Source organism: Paramisgurnus dabryanus, chromosome 9, assembly GCF_030506205.2.
Source record: "Paramisgurnus dabryanus chromosome 9, PD_genome_1.1, whole genome shotgun sequence".
In the NCBI taxonomy this organism is placed as follows: domain Eukaryota; kingdom Metazoa; phylum Chordata; class Actinopteri; order Cypriniformes; family Cobitidae; genus Paramisgurnus; species Paramisgurnus dabryanus.
Genome location: NC_133345.1, coordinates 11,020,351 through 11,039,175, shown reverse-complemented (window position 1 = coordinate 11,039,175; position 18,825 = coordinate 11,020,351). Strand labels below are relative to the sequence as shown.

The 18,825-nt window shown below is 37.5% G+C and overlaps 1 protein-coding gene across 1 annotated transcript; it reads right to left on the bottom strand.

The window, feature by feature from the left end:
- Positions 1-2,533: 2,533 nt before the first annotated feature.
- LOC135773402 (uncharacterized) lies at positions 2,534-18,748 on the bottom strand. Its single transcript, XM_065282960.2, has 28 exons — positions 18,406-18,748; positions 17,719-17,917; positions 17,516-17,629; positions 17,324-17,401; positions 17,015-17,103; positions 16,594-16,792; positions 16,390-16,503; positions 16,166-16,264; positions 15,654-15,742; positions 13,217-13,415; positions 13,014-13,127; positions 12,850-12,927; positions 11,200-11,288; positions 10,767-10,965; positions 10,563-10,676; positions 10,339-10,437; positions 9,815-9,903; positions 9,135-9,333; positions 8,932-9,045; positions 8,740-8,817; positions 8,427-8,515; positions 7,996-8,194; positions 7,802-7,915; positions 7,595-7,693; positions 7,333-7,421; positions 3,584-3,779; positions 3,070-3,183; positions 2,534-2,870 (listed from the first exon to the last, which is right to left on the bottom strand). Exons 2-28 carry the CDS (start codon positions 17,830-17,832, stop codon positions 2,646-2,648), a joined length of 3,393 nt encoding a protein of 1,130 aa, XP_065139032.1. The 5' UTR covers positions 17,833-17,917; positions 18,406-18,748; the 3' UTR covers positions 2,534-2,645.
- Positions 18,749-18,825: the final 77 nt, after the last annotated feature.

Sequence of the window (18,825 nt, the reverse complement as noted above, 5' to 3'; positions counted from 1 at the left end):
CTCTGCACCAGGAGTTTCAAACTTTATTACGGCAGGGACTTCCACATATGAGGGACCCCTTTCCTAAAATATATATCCACAATTTGTATAGAAACATTTAGAAACAGAACAGAACATTAAACCCACGGGACTGATCGTCTAGCTGTTTCTGCTGGAGTTGTCTTTACCATACAGTATATGGGGCTCAACATCGTCGCAATGTCCTTGCTGCTAGTTCCTTCATAAAGTCTGCATTCCTTCTTTAATTACAAGCTGCACGGCAAATAGATTAAAAACTTTTTGAGCCCATTGTGACTACATGCAGTCATGTTTCCATTTTCCATTGTTTTGTTTACTGTTGGTTATTAGGTTACCCAATACCACTGTTATTCTCTCAAAAAACTTGATGGAAACGCACCTAATTCAAATGTCTTTGTTTTCCTTTATTTGCGAATTTTGAAAAGATTCGTTTCATGTTTGGATGGAAACCCAGTTAGTGACAGCGGAGGCGATAAAACATGCAAACTTTGTGCTGAACAGGCAAATATGAACAAATCAAATCTCTTATACTTTGGTTAACGCGATCTGCCACACATGCACACAAGAAATATGTTTACACACAGTAAAGTTGCCTAATAACAGACCAGTACGTTGCAGCAAAGTTGAAAAAGCCATGGAAAATACCGGATTATCTGAGCATCATGTCCACGCAAAGGGAGCTAAAATGTGTCACAAAACTCTGCGCAGTCTATCATGCAGGCTTTGAAACAGCAAACAGGGAAAACAATAAAAGTCATGACTTACATAACATGACTTACATTAGCTAACGTTAGCCAACACCGTTTGCCAAAAGAGCTGTAATTGTATTGATGGCTCAACCATATTGAAAAGCCATCATGTAAACACCTTAGTCAATACAATTGAGGTCGATCGGATGCAAATTTTGATTGTATTGAAAGGGGTGGTGTACTCCGATCTGTGATCCGATCAGCAGGAGAAAAGTATGCAAACACGTGAATTGCAGCATCTTCTCAATCGGATGCAAAAATATGTGCACACATGTTGAACATTTGTGCTCAAGTTGACGTCTTACATTTACCTCTTATTAACCTCTTATATCTCACATAATACTCGTCCCAGAAACATGGAATAGCAAGGAAATGGCAACATGCATTATTAAGGTATTGGGGCAGTGGCGGCTGGTCAATAGGGGGTGCTGGGGTGCCACCCCCTTAAAGATGGCCAGAGAGGAAAGCTACTTTAACATGTTACCAAAAAGTTTAAATATAGAGTGCAAATTAATACAAAATAAAATAATTTATCTCTACTATTTTACTGTTAGCTATGTTATCATTTATTTTAAAAAAACTGAGTTTGTTGTGTGTGTGTCATGTTTGTGTGTCTAATGTAATTGGTATACACATACAGTTGGTGGCAGTGTGTTGCTCTAATGACGCACTGGTTTCTAAACTCTAAATTGTGTTTTATCACATTCGCTGTTACTGTGAGAAAAAAATTAATTCTGCTACATGTGATGTTAAACATGTAAAGTGATGCAGTCATCTGCTTCAATAAATAAATAAACATTTTGACTTGTATGCCTGTCTTGTAAGTTCATGATTAGAAATGTAAACAAAAGCAATTATTATCATTAAAACAATAAATGACGGATAATAATTGACTATGACGGGATATTTACAACTCTGTTCATCAGAAAATGAAGGAGATCAATAAAGTCTATCACAAACTATGGTGTGTGTGTGTGTGTGCCTGCGTGCGTTCGTGCGTGTGTGTGTGTGTTTGTGTGTGTGTGTGTGTGTGTGTGTGTGCTTGAATGATTACCATGATAAGTTCATTACTGATTATAAACCCACATTACACTCAAATTCACAGATCCATAGTGCTTCATTTCATGCTTTAACAGATGACTTCAACAGTAACATTTTTAGCATTTTAGCATAATAAATATAAATTATTATCATACATTATTACGAAACAAGAGCTTGTTTAATTCTGTAATTGTACAACACAGTACTGACATGTTTATGGTGAATCGCCAATGTTTTTACAACTTTTTTGTATTTTGGTAATAAATGTGGTAATATTGACCAAAAAAATCATTGTATTTAGTTCATACAACACTGTAGATTTAATTTATGTAAAAAGTTTCCATATTTTTTTCTTTTAGGGAATTTACTATTACAAGTTGTCTGTCTTTAAAGTTTGCTTAATATTTTTTCCCTGCAAGCTATTTGTCTTTGAAACTAATTTACAATAAAACTATAGCTTTTAAGTTAAGTTATATTTATGCTATACATTAAATCGGTGCCAATGTTATTATTCTCTTTAAATGTCAGTGTTCGGCTTTAGGTTTGTTTTGCCAAATCAACCATGTAGGTCACTGAGTTTCTATTAAACTCTCTTCAGTTGTCATTTGATTTCACTCTCCTTAAAATGTCTAAACAACTTCTGCAATGAACAATGTATAACAGTTTCTATAGCTTTATAGCAGCAATGCAGTTGTGTACTGTGGAAGAAAACTCTCAACCCAAAACAAGGTGTTTAAGATTTATTTGACATTTTCAAAACATCAATAACAGTGATGTCATGGCCATAGACTGAGGCCAATGTCATGCATAATGTGTGAATATTTAGATGTGTAAACTTCACTTTTTATGATGTCCATGACCGAGACCAAGACCGTGACCAAGACCGTGACCAAGACCCTGACCATGACCGTGAGGATGAGGAAAGGAACCATGATGAGTAGTGACACAAGCACCTCCCGTAACTTGATGAGAGTGCTGAGTAGGGACAGGGATACAACCCCCTACCATAATAGGCTGAGCTTGTTTAACAGTGGAAAAAGACATAAAACCACCTTCCATGCCCTAAAAAGATAAAAAAAAAATAACTTAAAGATCAAACAACATAGAACAGTGGTCATGTGTATTTGCAATAGATTGTACACTGTGAGAAAAAATGTGCAACGTGTGAATGATAACCGTTTATAGGTACAGTGGATATACACTTAAAGGACACTAGCCTAGCTTAGCAAAGCTAAAGTGTACATTGTTTTGTAACACTCACCTTCAAAAACCCGCAGATGCCAACAGTGATATCAGCCTTGATCAACAGTGTATTTACTTTGTCCAAAGGCATGCGGTGCTTGTACGTGCAGAGTTCTTGGCCATTCATATGTACCTACAAGAACAAGTTTTAAGATTTATTAGTTACATTTTAAGGCTTCAACGATTTGCATTTCTTTTTCTCTGTTTTTTAAGGATTGTCATTATAATTTTTTTAATCTTTGTAGATTTCCTGCATTAATACCAATCTCAGGTTTAAATTAGTGCACTAGAACTGTTTTTACTAAAATAAATGCAAATGTGTTTGAAACCAATTTTCCCACTGTTTATAACAAATATAGTACATAAAACCCAGTGCCAGTAGCTCATCCTAATTGTTAAGCCTCAATTTTAATCATATTCATTTTAAATGTTTTCATTCTTACAGACACATCCTCATTTTGCAATTGCAAAAAAAGTTGTAAAAATGTAGGCTATGTACATTTCTTGTGCATGCAGTGACATATGAAACGCACCGTGTATCCATGGGGTGTGAAGAAAATGTACAACTCAAATGCCTGTCCTTTTTTAAAGGGGTTGGTTGGGGCAAATTCCTCAGTCTCCCATTTTTTTCTGAAGGTGTTCAGGACTACCTTCGAGTTAATTCGTGGGTTGAAGTGAAAAGCAGTGTCATCATTCTCACCCTGCCCAGCCTTGAAGTTTACTGAAAACCTGCATTGAAGTTGAGATGTGTCAAAGCAACTAAATGCAAATGAGGAAAAAGTCTGTCAGTCTTTCATATTTCATAATGAATTCCTACAACTACTACACTAAAAATGATTTATATATAATATATATGAATCATATATATTAATTAATTTTATTTACAAAAGTAACAAAAAATCTTACACTCAATCTTTAAAACCTTTAGTAATTTTACTTTACATACAAGTGGAATGCAAGTTTTTATTTTATCCTATTATTGTGCATGAGAAAATGCAAATGTGCGAAAAATAGGACATTTCTTATTAGTGTTATCGCAAAAACATTATACAACTGTATAGAATTGAGTTAACAAGCACCATCTAAAGGAGTGGTTCTCAAACAAGATAAGATTGTATCTGGGGCACCAGCTTTGACTTTTATACAATACACTCATTTATCTCATTAGTTTTGCTTAATTAAAAATGTCAGTTTTATAATGTTTTATGTCATACATTTTCTTTGGGCGTAGGACACAAAGGGATTCACTGACACAAGTGGGCCGCACACCGAAAAAGTTTGAGAAGCACTGCTCTAAAGATCAAAGATTTTTTTACTTCAAGTTCTCTCAAACTAATTTAACGGATGATCTGACATGGAAAAAACTTTAAATCTGTGTAAGATGTGCTACATGTGCATCTTTGGATGCACACTCTCAAGTAGGGATGGGCATGAGTACTTGAACATGACATCGACGGTTGATCACAAAACGATGATTGTGTTTTTTTTTTGTGGTTGTCATGGGGGCCTGTGGAGGTCTAACTAGAACCTGTGGTCAGTAGTAAAGACTGGGTATGTGTTTGACTTGACGTGTTGGGCTGTGTAGACAGATCAGTTTATGACATCAAAAGCACACAGAGAAGTCTGCTCCCATGGCACTCTGGCCGGTCCACGCAATGCTAAGTGATGTGAGGTGTTTGCGGTTTCACAACAGAGGATTCACTTTGATAAGACAAATATACAATCACTCAGGTGCAAGATGTACAGCGCTGTCACAAGTTCAATACATTATCACCTCATATTCAAACATCAAATGTCAAGAGATACCAGAGAGACAGATTATAAACATAACATTTTGATGAGATGAGGTGAGAGGATAACACAGCTAATCGCTAAATGATAGCAAAAAACTTCACCAAAAAATGAAAATTCTGTCATCATTTACTCACTCTCATGTTGTGACAAACCTGTAAAAAAATTGGTAACACTTTACAATAAGGTTAACCCTACATTGGTTAACATGAACTAATAATGAACTCCACTTATACGGCATTTATTAATCTTTGTTAAAGCTCCACTGTGTAGGATCTACTCCCATCTAGTGCTAAAACTCTATATGAAAAACAACTGAATATGATTTTCTAGCCCCCCCCCCCATTCAGAACGCGTTTTAACTCGTACGGTGGCCGTGTCATGCCAAGGTTAACATTGCTTCCAGGACAAAGCAAAAGCAATAAAAAATAATGAACAATTCACTGTGTCCTTTGCCTGTGATCCGTCACAGCACACAGATTTATGTTAAACATGGAAAAAGTCAGATTTTCATGATATGTCCGCTTTAAATCACATACAAACACTCCTTTTTCATCGACGCGAGGAAAAATATCACAGGGGCTGTTTACACTTGGTATTAAGATGTATTTTCGTCGATCGGATCACAAGTGGACGAGCGAGACACATCACGATTAAACTTGGTATTTAAATCCATCTCTTTCGGTCCATTTTTGACCACTTCTCTCCAGATTACTGAAGGAATGGTCTGTGGACGAGTCCCTCTCCTGTCATTTAAACATGAGCGGGAGTAATGACGGGTTTAAATGCTTATGTTTTAAGTAAACATGTTACACAATGTTTTGTCCATGTAGCTATATGTAAGAGCTTTCTCTGATATTGCTAAAATAAGATCGCGCAACATTCACACGGTTGTAAAATTAAACTAATTAAAGACACGCTGATCAACCGCTTTAGTTTTATCAATTAAAGGCTATAGCGCTGTACACGGTGTGTTCGTGTTAGAGGTCAGAAAAGATGTAAAACGTTTATCTCAGTACCTCAGATTACATAAATGGACGGAGAGATGACACGTGGCTGTTCGAACACATTAAACCACATGTGTGTTTACACTAACAAGTGTTATGCATAACCATGCTATAGTTGGCCAAGGAATTATAGAACTTTGAGTTTACAACATAAACTGTATAGATTTAAATGAATATGCTGAATTACCTGTGGAGAAGATAGAAAGTAAGCAAATTTGGCGTCCCTTGAGCCTCATGATCTTGGAAAACTAACATAACTCCAGTATTGACTTTGGTCTTGTTGTTTTTCCTGTCGCGTTGTCGTTTTAAATCTACTTTTTGCTTCCTTGGTGACTTGTTTAAATGTTCTCGTGAATAGGTCTTCAATAGGCTTTCAAATCTGCCCCAAATCAAAGCATTAGATCGCGGGATCATCACGGTTTGCAGCTGTTGTTGAATTCGAAGGATTTCATTCTACGCAGGTCGCATATGCAGGCTGCATACGTCATCAAGCCTGGTTTATTTAAGTTAACTAAGCAGTACATTCGCAAGTTATAAGCATATTACATCAATTTACAATTAACTAAGAATAATTGTCAGCTTTATAATTGTTAATATTCTGAAATAAGACTGTCTTGATGACGTATACCACCTACACATGCAACCTCGGGAGGCTTCAGCTAGCGGCCACTAGAATTTAGTCTGAAAGCGCGAAAGGCGGAGCTTGAATTTCAGGACTGTCCCTCTTCGGCGAATGTATTTCAAAGATGGAGGCACAACATGGATTCAGCCAGTCGAGCGACTTGACAGTATGTAATCTAAATAGCAGATTCTACACTAAGGAGAATACTTTGATTAGTGGGTGGAAGTAATTACAGATGAATGAGCACATACTTTTGAAAGAACAAATTTTTGCTAAGAATTAACTCAAAAAACTACACAGTGGAGCTTTAATGTTAATTTTAACAATTACTAATACTTTATTAAAATTTTGTTAACGATAGTTAATGCACTGTGAACGAACATGAACAAACAATTAAAAGCTTTATTTCTATTAACTAACGTTAACAAATATTAATAAATACGGTAACAAATGTATTTCTCATGGTTTGTTCATGTTAAGTAATACATTAACTAATGTTAACAAATGAACCTTATTGTAAAGTGTTACCACTTTTTTGTGATGAGGAATTTTTTTTGAGGAATGTTTATTTATAATCTAGAATGTGTTCATTTTTTTATTATAGTTTTTTCAACATTCATTTTTTCACCTTGACGCAAACGCCCCGCCTCTTTAAATGCCACATACCCGATTAATCAAGTACTTTTTTTAGAATATGGATTACACGAAATGAATAAAAATGCACACCCCTACTCTCAAACTTATACAGATGCATCATGTTTAGATCATATAGAAGTGGAATGTTTATATTATATTGGAGGTCTAATTCTAATAAAGCATTTTATATAGATGAAAACACACAGCTAGCAAAAGAAATGCTTACCCGGCAGCGTTACTAAGAACAGTTCCTTGCAAATAGAAGCACATGCCTGGTTTCACTCCCCCGGGAATTGGGCCCAGATAGGGCATTTTCTGCAGTAAGCACAAACAAATCCATATCAGCTCTATGGCAAGTAGAAGGTTGTGCTTGGTATTTTTTTATTACTGTCACATTCTCATGTTTCTTTTTTTAGGTAAAGCACATTTTTTGATCGCTTGGATTTAATTGTGCGCTGATTAGTAACTACAAAGTATTTGTCACTTACGGGATTTTTGACTGGATGTAAGAGTTGTGAGAATATGTTGGAAGGGGCTGAGAGCACCAAAACCTTCAATTTCATAAAAAATGAAGATCTGTCCCAGTTCTAAAGAGGGAAAGAAAAGAACTTAACTCACCATTACTGCCACTGCATTTTCAGACCATATAATACATGCTTCGATATTATTAGAACTGTGAAAAGCATTTTAATTACTTGTATGAAGGCAAACAGGTTCATTGTAACATCTCCTTCAATGTTTATCACTGACACTTTTTCCAGAGGCATACGGTGTTTGAACAGGTAGTACTCCTTGCCATTCACGTATAACTGGTAAATCAAAACCATAAGGTCAAGGTGATGATAAACAATTAACTGTCTTTTAGGTGTTTTATGTGACAAGTGTGTACCTGATATCCTTCAGGCTTGATGACAATAAACATCTCAAAAGCTTGTCCCATTTTGAAGGGGTTGTCAGGGACAGATTCCTCAGCCTCCCATCCTCCATTTTTAAAGCTATTCAGAGCTACAATCGAGTTGTATCGTGGATTGAAGTGAAAAGCGATGTCATCCTTGTCAGACCGCCCAGTCTTGAAGTTTATTATAAACCTGCCGAAAGTTGAGGCAAATTAAGGCATCTGAATGGCAACAAACTGTTTTTAATTGTTTGAGTCGCTTGATGAACCGGTACATCCTACAAGGCTTAATCTTAGATCGCAAATAGTTTAATATTGTGTGTGTGTGTGTGTGTTGAAGGATACAGTTTTCCCTGATTAACTTCCAGAAATACATAAACTGTTGATTTGATTGCAGAAAAACAGCTATCGAAAGTACTGCTTACCGGTCACCTGTAGTGCCAGCAACTCCGTGAAAGTACAAAGCCAATCCTGCTTTCAGCCCTTCGGGAATTTTGCTCACATAAGGAATGGACTGCAGTAATCAAAATAAATAAGCATCAGTCATATGTCAAACAGAACCTTGTGTTAGGTTTTAAAATCGCTGACATCGGAAATGTGAATTTTTTTTAGGCATTACGTTTCAGACACTGTGTGATTATGACTTTATTTGGTTTAATGCCATTGGCATGCACAATTGTTACTTTAAGTGCTTGCATGTTATTGTAAAGAAGTTTTAGAAAAGCATGTGTGACTCACAGGATTTTGGACTGGAAGAGAAAACTCTGACTGTATGGTGGAAAGGCCCCAGCGCAAAAAGCCAAGACTATACCAGTTCTAAGGAGGAGGGAAAACAGTATTTTAAGAAGAATCATTCATCTCCACATTGTCCTTGTGAAAAATAATTGTTTACACGTCATTATCATAGCTTCTGGAAGTTTTTCAACATACTTGTATGAAACCAGCAAGGTTCACCACAACATTTCCAGCAATTTTCAACACTGAGACTTTTTCCAATGGAATACGGTGTTTGAACAGGAAGTACTCCCTGCCATTCACATATACCTAATGGATTGAAACCAAGGGGTCATTGTGAAGAGAATTTTTTAACTTTGTTTGAGGCATCTTGTAAGTTTTGGTCACAAAGAACGTACCATATATCCTTCAGGTTTGAAAACAAAAAAAATCTCATAAGCTTCTCCCATTTTGAAGGGGTTGTCAGGGCCAAATTCCTCAGCCTCCCATCCTCCATTTCTGAAGGTGTTTATGACCACATTCGAGTTGTATCGGGGATTGAAGTGGAAAGCAATGTCATCATTGTCACCCTGCCCAGTCTTGAAGTCTACTGTAAACCTGCATGAAAATCAAAGCATATCAAAGCAACTTAATGCAAATTATGACAAATAGTTTTTCGATCTTTTAAGGTTCATGATGAAATTTAGAATTTCTTTTGGCATTACATTTTGGACACTGCAATGTGACTATGGCTTATCTGTTTGAATGCCATTGTTATGCACAGCTGTTCCTAAGCACTTGCAAATAATAGTGAGATGTTTTAGAAAAGCATGTGGGACTCAAGGGTTTTGGACTTGACTTCAAAACTCTAAATGTATGTTAGAAAAGCCCCAATGCAAAAAGAAAAGACTATCTTTTAAGTTTTACACTTCATTTAAGTTTTAGATGTATTACAACAGCCTATAAGTACAACACTTTTAATCACTAATGGTTCAATCTCCACTGTGTGTTAACATATGGCGAACTTCCCTGACTATGTTCTAGCAGCACACATTTTTAGTAAAACTACTTGTTTGAAGTCATTTAATATACTGCTTACCCATCACCTGTAGTACCAGCAACTCCCTTTAAGTACAAGGCTGTTCCTGCTCTGAGTCCACCGGATATCGGCCCCACATAAGGAAGGGCCTGCAGTGAGAGCAGAAAATAGGAATTGATCCTTTGTTAACAAGAATATAGTGCCAGGTTTTGAACTGATTAAAATGGAACACTTGGAATCTTTTGGGGCATCACAATAATGACTCTACTGCAGGTGCGCCCGTCCATATTCCTGGGTATGGACTGTCCTGCAAAGTTTAGCTCCAGCCAAATCAAATGCATCTGAAGCAGCTTATGAATGTCTTCAGGGTCGCTTGAAAATAAAAGCAGGTGTGTTGAATTCGAGTTGGGCCTGAACACTGCAGGACAGTCTATTGACAGCAATAGGTTTGGGCACACCTGCTCTACTGTATGCAAGTGACTTTTTGGTATAAACATGATTTTGTATGTACCACAGTTTCATTTAATGTTTTCTCTACACTGAACACAGAATAGTCACTGCAGAACATCTACTGTATCACTCACAGGATTTTGGATGGGAAGCAAGAGCTCCGACTGTATGGTGGAAGGAGACCAGCGCAAGAAGGCCCTTAATTGCGTAGCAAATAAAGATGTGCTCCACTTCTAATGAGGAAGAAGAGAAAAGGTGTATTTTAAAAGATCTTTACTCGCCATAATTGTCACTGGCTTCTCACACAGTACCATTCATGCTTCGATATTATCAGAACTGTGAAAAACATTTTAGTTACTTGTATGAAGGCAAACAGGTTCATTGTAACATCTCCTTCAATATGTATCACTGACACTTTTTCCAGAGGTATACGGTGTTCGAACAGGTAGTACTCCTTGCCATTCACATATACCTAGTAAATCGAAGCCAAAAGGTCACGGTAAGGATAAGCTGTTAGCTGTCTTTTCGGCATTTTGTGAGTTTTGTGTGACAAAGAGTGTACCTGATATCCTTCAGGCTTGATGACAATAAACATCTCAAAAGCTTGTCCCACTTTAAATGGGTTGGCAGAGACAGATTCCTCAGCCTCCCATCCTCCATTTTTAAAGCTATTCAGAGAAACAATCGAGTTGTGTCGTGGATTGAAGTGAAAAGCGATGTCATCCTTGTCAGACCGCCCAGTCTTGAAGTTTATTGCAAACCTGCACCAAAGTGGAGTTAAGTTAAGGCATCTGAATTTAAATAGCAACAGGCTGTTTATATTCTTTCATGTCACATGATAAATTTGTACATCCTACAAGCCTTTCATCTTAGATCACAAATCCTTTTATATTATGTGTGTGTGGCAGGAATACAGTCTTTCCCTGAGTAAATCCCAGGAGCACATACACTCTTGATAGAATTCCATATACACAGCTTCCAAAAGTACTGCTTACCGGTCACCTGTAGTGCCAACAACACCCTGAAAGTACAAGGCCAGTCCTGCTTTCAGCCCCTCAGGAATTGTACCCACATAGGGAAGGGACTGCAGTAAGCAAAATAAATTGGCATCAGTCATATGTCAAACAGAACCTTGTGTTAGGTTTTAAAATCCCTGACATGGGAAATGTGGAAATTTTTAGGCATTACCTTTCAGACACTGTGTGACTATGACTTCTTTTGTTTAATGCCATTGGCATGCTCAAATGTTACTTTAAAGCTATGGTCTACGATTTCAAAGATTGTTCATTATTAATAAACTCGTTTAGATGCTGGTTATGGTTCTACAGTAAAATCCTAACAATATGAAGAGAAAAAAGAATTTAAAAAATCCATTCAGTCTATTGGGTGTACGGCAGCAGATAAATTGACCAATGTAAACTGTCCGGCCGGACAGCTTACATTGGTCAATTTATCTGAGTAGGTTAACTGCTCTCATTAAAATCCCTGTACGCTTGAAAATCCACCTCGCGATCGCGTCTCCACCCCATCGCACACCGCCCCTCTCGTGCCTGCGACATGAAATTTGTGTCAGTGTATGTTAGCTAGCGAAGCAGCAACATCTCACTAATGGAAAAAAACTAACCGACAGCAGCAAGCTTCTTGTCCCTACAGTAAAGGTTAGAAGAAAAGGGAAGTCTGTAGAGGAAAGAGCAGAGGTAAAAAAAGTGTGAAAAAGTGCTTCAGGGAGATTTGGGGCTGAAAACCGACGCCGACACGGCGGACTTTTTGTTGAACAGGTAGGCATCTATTTATACTTTTATTGTGTGAGGTTACATAAATATATTTTTATGAGTCTGACAACATGCTGCCGGTCGGCATTGGAATGTTAGCCGTTTAGCATCGCGTATCACGGGTCAAAGTAATTATATTTACAAAGATTGTGTGTGGATTTACATAAATCTTTTTATCAGTCTGGTAACAACATGCTCATGCTGCCGGTCGGCATTGGAATGTTAGCCGTTTAGCATCGCGTATCACGGGTCAAAGTAATTATATTTACAAAGATTGTGTGTGGATTTACATAAATCTTTTTATCAGTCTGGTAACAACATGCTCATGCTGCCGGTCGGCATTGGAATGTTAGCCGTTTAGCATCGCGTATCACGGGTCAAAGTAATTATATTTACAAAGATTTTGTGTGTGGTGTTACATAAATCTTTTTATCAGTCTGGTAACAACATGCTCCTGCTGCCGGTCAGCATTGGAATGTTAGCCGTTTAGCATCGCGTATCACGGGTCAAAGTAATTATATTTACAAAGTCATTTCTTGAAGCTCAGGAGGGAAAACGTATGCCAAACGTTGTTGTGAATGTAAATAACGTCAATTGCAATCATAATTGTAATTGTTCATTCCTTCAAGGCTTTATGTGTTTACTGCTCGGTAAATCTCTGTTCTGATGTTTACTACCGGTGATCAAAGCTTGAATGAGTGACGTTGTTCAGTTCGTTTCCCGGTTGGAGGGTAGCACAGAGGGGCGGGATGAGTTTTTTAAAACGTACTAACCGTCTCAGGCTTTCTCAACCGATTTTCAACATCGTAGACTACAGCTTTAAGTGCTTGCATGTTATTGTAAAGAAGTTTTAGAAAAGCATGCGTGACTCACAGGATTTTGGACTGGAAGTGAGAACTCTGACTGTATGGTGGAAAGGCCCCAGCGCAAAAAGCCAAGACTATACCAGTTCTAAGGAGGAGGGAAAACAGTATTTTAAGAAGAATCATTTTATAAAGAATCATATTATCATAGCTTCTGGAAATTTTTCACCATACTTGTATAAAGCCAGCAAGATTCACCACAACATCTCCAGTAATATTCAACACTGAGACTTTTTCCAATGGAATACGATGTTTGAACAGGTAGTACTCCCTGCCATTCACATATACCTGATGGATTAAAACCAAGGGGTCATTGTGAAGAGAATTTCTTAACTGAGTTTGAGGCATCTTGTAAGTTTGGGTCACAAAGAACATACCAGATATCCTTCAGGCTTGAACACAAAAAAAATCTCAAAAGCTTCTCCCATTTTGAAGGGGTTGTTAGGACCAAATTCCTCAGCCTCCCATCCTCCATTTCTGAAGGTGTTCATGACCACATTCGAGTTGTATCGGGGATTGAAGTGGAAAGCAATGTCATCATTGTCACCCTGCCCAGTCTTGAAGTTTACTGTAAACCTGCATGAAAGTCAAGGGCGTATCAAAGCAACTTAATGCAAATTATGACAAACGGTTTTTCAATCTTTTATGTTTCATGATGAAATGTATAATTTTTTTGGCATTACACTTTGGACACTGCACTATGACTATGGCTTATGTGTTAAAATACTGTTCTTATGCACAGCTGTTACTAAGTACTTGCACATATTTGTAAAGTGAGAAGTTTTAGAAAAGCATGTGGGACTCAAAGGATTTTGGACTGGACTTCAAAATGAAGTGGTTTGTTTTAATCCGAATATGTGTATCAAATACTTTACCATTATGTTTATATTTACCATTATGATTTTATGTTTTTCTATATGGATATAACCAGTTATGTAACACATAGTGTACCATTGTGTGTGTAGGAAAATTACCAGCATGCATTAGGTAGGGACAAAAGACCTACAATCCCAGGAATGAGACCACCATGTTTTTCTATATGATATAAACCATATGTTTCTTCATGTGACAAACCCTTGGGAATAGGATTGCGTGCGAAGACAGGCTTAAATAACTGCTGTATAGGAGGAGACTTCAGTGAGTCTTGGAGTTTTGCAGGACTGCTCGGCTTTTATTTTTCTGGTTAATAAAAGTCTATCTTTTGAAAATGAAACCTACGGCTTGAGTATTTTATTCTTAAAGAACCCGAGAAGGAAAACCACAACAATTGGCGCCCAAAATGGGGCTGGAAAAGAGCACAACAATTGGCAGACAGATGGGACATGACAAAGAGCACAGAACCAGAGACCACAGCTGGCTTCTCGATTGACAATACAATCAGGTCGCCACCTAAAAAAAGAGGTAAGCGTTTTGCTTATTCAAAGATTGTATTGTTCACCTGAGATGGCTCGTGGTGGTAAGATTAATCACAACTGCTCTTCCAAATTTAAGAATAAAAAGAAGAAATGAATGATTATTAGACTAAATGATAAGAATAAAGGGTTTCATTTTCAAAGGAAATATGTGCATGCACTCATCTGTTTTGTTACTAACAGTACTTGGTAGTATTAGAACAGATTATTATTTTTATGTTGAGATGGCTTTGATGATCACAGTAAATCGAAGCAGATTTTTAATTTTAAGTGAGGAAAACGCGTAAGAGTATATGCAGTGTTGGACAGGAAGTGAATCTGCATGTCTATGGCCTGTTGGGGGAAGTGTTATGGCATAGAGGTCTATTGCCTGTTGGGTAAGTGTATGGCAAAGACGTCAATATCATATCGATATTGAAGGTATATTTATTTAATTCAGAGCCATGTTGAGGAAGTGCAATGGTCTGTTGTTTTAGTCGTATAGCCACGTTGAGGAAGTGTAGTGGTTATTTTGTTTTAATTAGCAAGGAACTTTAGGTAAAGTACAGTTTTGTTTTGTTTAATTGTATTTGTTTCTGTGTGAGAGTGTATGTCTCTGTACTAGCATGAGTCTGAGTGATCAAGTCTGAGATGAGGAAAAGTGGGGGCTGAGTGAGTAGTGGGCGTGTCTTTCTTCTGTGGCTCTGCAGAGGGCACAGAGAGGTGTTGTGTTACACTAGTGGAGTGAAGGATTGTTTAAAATTTTGGAAAGGGGGATACAGTTTGAAAGTATATGAATATGAGTAAGAATATAAGTATGAATATGAATACAATACGAAAAAGAGGCAGTTATAAAAGATGGGTATTAAAGATGATATTTGAAGATATTATGGAGTTATTGTAGCCAAAAATATTAATTATTATAGTGAAGTACACATGTGCTTTTAAAATCTGAATAATTCATTTAAAAGATTGATTAAAATAAATAAGTGTGCTCGATAGGAAAAGTATAGCTTGCCCAAAAAAGCACAAAAGTGTGTGATGGAGTTTGAAATTATTTGAAAGAATCTTGTTTTAAAGACACATTGAGAATCTGATAAACTATTTGGGAGAATATATAAATTGGACAAATAAAACAATAAGTTTGTGAAGTGGTTAAGATGAGAAATAATTATAAAATATAAGGTGTGTTATAGTGCATTAACGGTATGTTAGAAAAGCCCCAGTGCAAAGACAATTTTTTACGTTTACATTTCTTTTAAGTTGCAGATGTATTCCCACAGCCTAAAAGTACAACACTTTTAACCACTAATGGTTCAATCTCCCCTGTGTGTAAACACATGGGGACCTTCCCTGACTATGTTCTAACAACACAATTTTTTTATAAAACTACTTGTTCACAGTCATTTAATATACTGCTTACCGATCACCTTTAGTACCAGCAACTCCCTTTAAGTACAAGGCCGTTCCTGCCCTCAGTCCGCCGGAAATTGGACCCACATAAGGAAGGGCCTGCAGTGAGCACAGAAAATAGGAATTGATCCTTTGTGAACCAGAATATAGTGGAAGGTCATGAACCGACTGAAAAGGCACAATTGGATTTTTTTGGGGGGCATCACCCCAAATGACCCTACAGCAGACAGGCCCTTCCATATTCCTGGGTATGGACTGTCCTGCAAAGTTTACCTCCAGCCCTATCAAATGTATCTGCAGCAGCTTATCAATGAAAACTAAAAGCAGGTGTGTTGGATTAGAGTTGGGCCTGAACACTGCAGGACAGTCGATTGACAGCAATAGGTTAGGGCACACGTGCTCTACGGTATGCAATTGACTTTTTGGTAAAAACAGGATTTTGTATGCGCCACAGTTTAATTTTATGTTTCCTCTACATTGCACACAGAACAGTCACTGGAAAACATCTACTGGATCACTCACAGGATTTTGGACGGGAAGCGAGAGCTCCGACTGTATGGTGGAAGGAGACCAGCGCAAGAAGCCCCTTAGTTGCGTGGCAAATAAAGATGTGCTCCATTTCTAATGAGGATAAAGAGAAAAGGTGTATTTTAAAAGATCTTTACACACCACGATTGTCACTGGCTTCTCACACAGTATCATTCATGCTTCGATATTATCAGAACTGTGAAAAACATTTTAATTACTTGTATGAAGGCAAACAGGTTCATTGTAACATCTCCTTCAATGTTTATCACTGACACTTTTTCCAGAGGTATACGGTGTTTGAACAGGTAGCACTCCTTGCCATTCACGTATACCTGGTAAATCAAAGCCATAAGGTCAAGGTGAGGATAAGCCGTTAGCTCTTTTTAAAGCATTTTGTGAGTTTTGTGTGACACAGCGTGTACCTGATATCCTTCAGGCTTGATGACAATAAACATCTCAAAAGCTTGTCCCACTTTAAATGGGTTGTCAGGGACAGATTCCTCAGCCTCCCATCCTCCATTTTTAAAGCTATTCAGAGCTACAATCGAGTTGTGTCGTGGATTGAAGTGAAAAGCGATGTCATCCTTGTCAGACCGCCCAGTCTTGAAGTTTATTGTAAACCTGCACCAAAGTGGAGGCAAGTTAAGGCATCTGATTTTAAATAGCAACAGGCTGTTTATATTCTTTCATGTCCCATGATAAATTTGTGCAATCTACAAGCCTTTCATCTTAGACCACAAATCATTTAATATTATGTGTGTGTTGAAGAGATCCACTAAATTCTAGGAGTAAATACACTGTTGATAGAATTCCATATACAAAGCTTCCAAAAGTACTGCTTACCGGTCACCTGTAGTGCCAACAACACCCTGAAAGTACAAGGCCAGTCCTGCTTTCAGCCCCTCAGGAATTGCACCCACATAGGGAAGGGACTGCAGTAAGCAAAATAAATTGGCATCAGTCATATGTCAAACAGAACCTTGTTAGGTTTTAAAATCACTGACATGGGAAATGTGGAAATTTTTAGGCATTACCTTTCAGACACTTTGTTACAATGACTTCTTTTGTTTAATGCCATTGGCATGCTCAATTGTTACTTTAAGTGCTTGCATGTTATTGTAAAGAAGTTTTAGAAAAGCATGTGTGACTCACAGGATTTTGGACTGGAAGTGAGAACTCTGACTGTATGGTGGAAAGGCCCCAGCGCAAAAAGCCAAGACTATACCAGTTCTAAGGAGGAGGGAAAACAATATTTTAAGAAGAATCATTACTCTCCACAATATACTTGTGAAAAATAATTATTTACACTTCATTATCATAGCTTCTCAAAATTTTTCACCATACTTGTATGAAGCCAGCAAGGTTCACCACAACATCTTCAGCAATATTCAACACTGAGACTTTTTCCAATGGAATACGATGTTTGAACAGATAGTACTCCCTGCCATTCACATATACCTGATGGATTGAAACCAAGGGGTCATTGTGAAGAGAATTTCTTAACTGTGTTTGAGGCATCTTTTAGGTTTTGGTCACAAAGAACATACCAGATATCCTTCAGGCTTGAACACAAAAAAAATCTCAAAAGCTTCTCCCATTTTGAAGGGGTTGTTAGGACCAAATTCCTCAGCCTCCCATCCTCCATTTCTGAAGGTGTTCATGACCACATTCGAGTTGTATCGGGGATTGAAGTGGAAAGCAATGTCATCATTGTCACCCTGCCCAGTCTTGAAGTTTACTGTAAACCTGCATGAAAGTCAAGGGCATATCAAAGCAACTTAACACAAATTATGACAAATGGTTTTTCAAACTTTTGTGTTTCATGATGAAATGTATAATTTTTTTTGGCATTACACTTTGGACACTGCAATATGACTATGGCTTATGTGTTAAAATACTTTTCTTATGCACAGCTGTTACTAAGTACTTGCACATATTTGTAAAGTGAGAAGTTTTAGAAAAGCATGTGGGACTCAAAGGATTTTGGACTGGACTTCAAAACTCTAACTGTATGTTTAGAAAAGCCCCAGTGCAAAAAGCAAAGAATATCTTTTACGTTTACATTTCTTTTAAATTGCAGATGTATTCCCACAGCCTAAAAGTACAACACTTTTAACCACTAATGGTTCAATCTCCCCTGTGTGTGAACACTTGGGGACCTTCCCTGACTATGTGCTAACAACACACATTTTTAATAAAACTTCTTGTTCACAGTCATTTAATATACTGCTTACCGATCACCTTTAGTACTAGCAACTCCCTTTAAGTACAAGGCCGTTCCTGCCCTCAGTCCCCCGGAAATTGGACCCACATAAGGAAGGGCCTGCAGTGAGCACAGAAAATAGGAATTGATCCTTTGTGAATCAGAATATAGCGGAAGGTCTTGAACCAACTGAAAAGGCACAAATGGATTTTTTTGGAGGGCATCACCCCAAATGACCCTACCGCAGACAGGCCCTTCAATACTCCTGGGTATGGACTGTCCTGCAAAGTTAAGCTCCAGTCCAATCAAATGTATCTGAAGCAGCTTATCAATGAAAATTAAAAGCAGGCAGAGGTGGAAAAAGTAATAAAATACTGTACTCAAGTAAAAGTAAAGTTACTTAAATAATATTTTACTTAAGTAAAAGTAAAGCTACTGGTATAAAAAACCT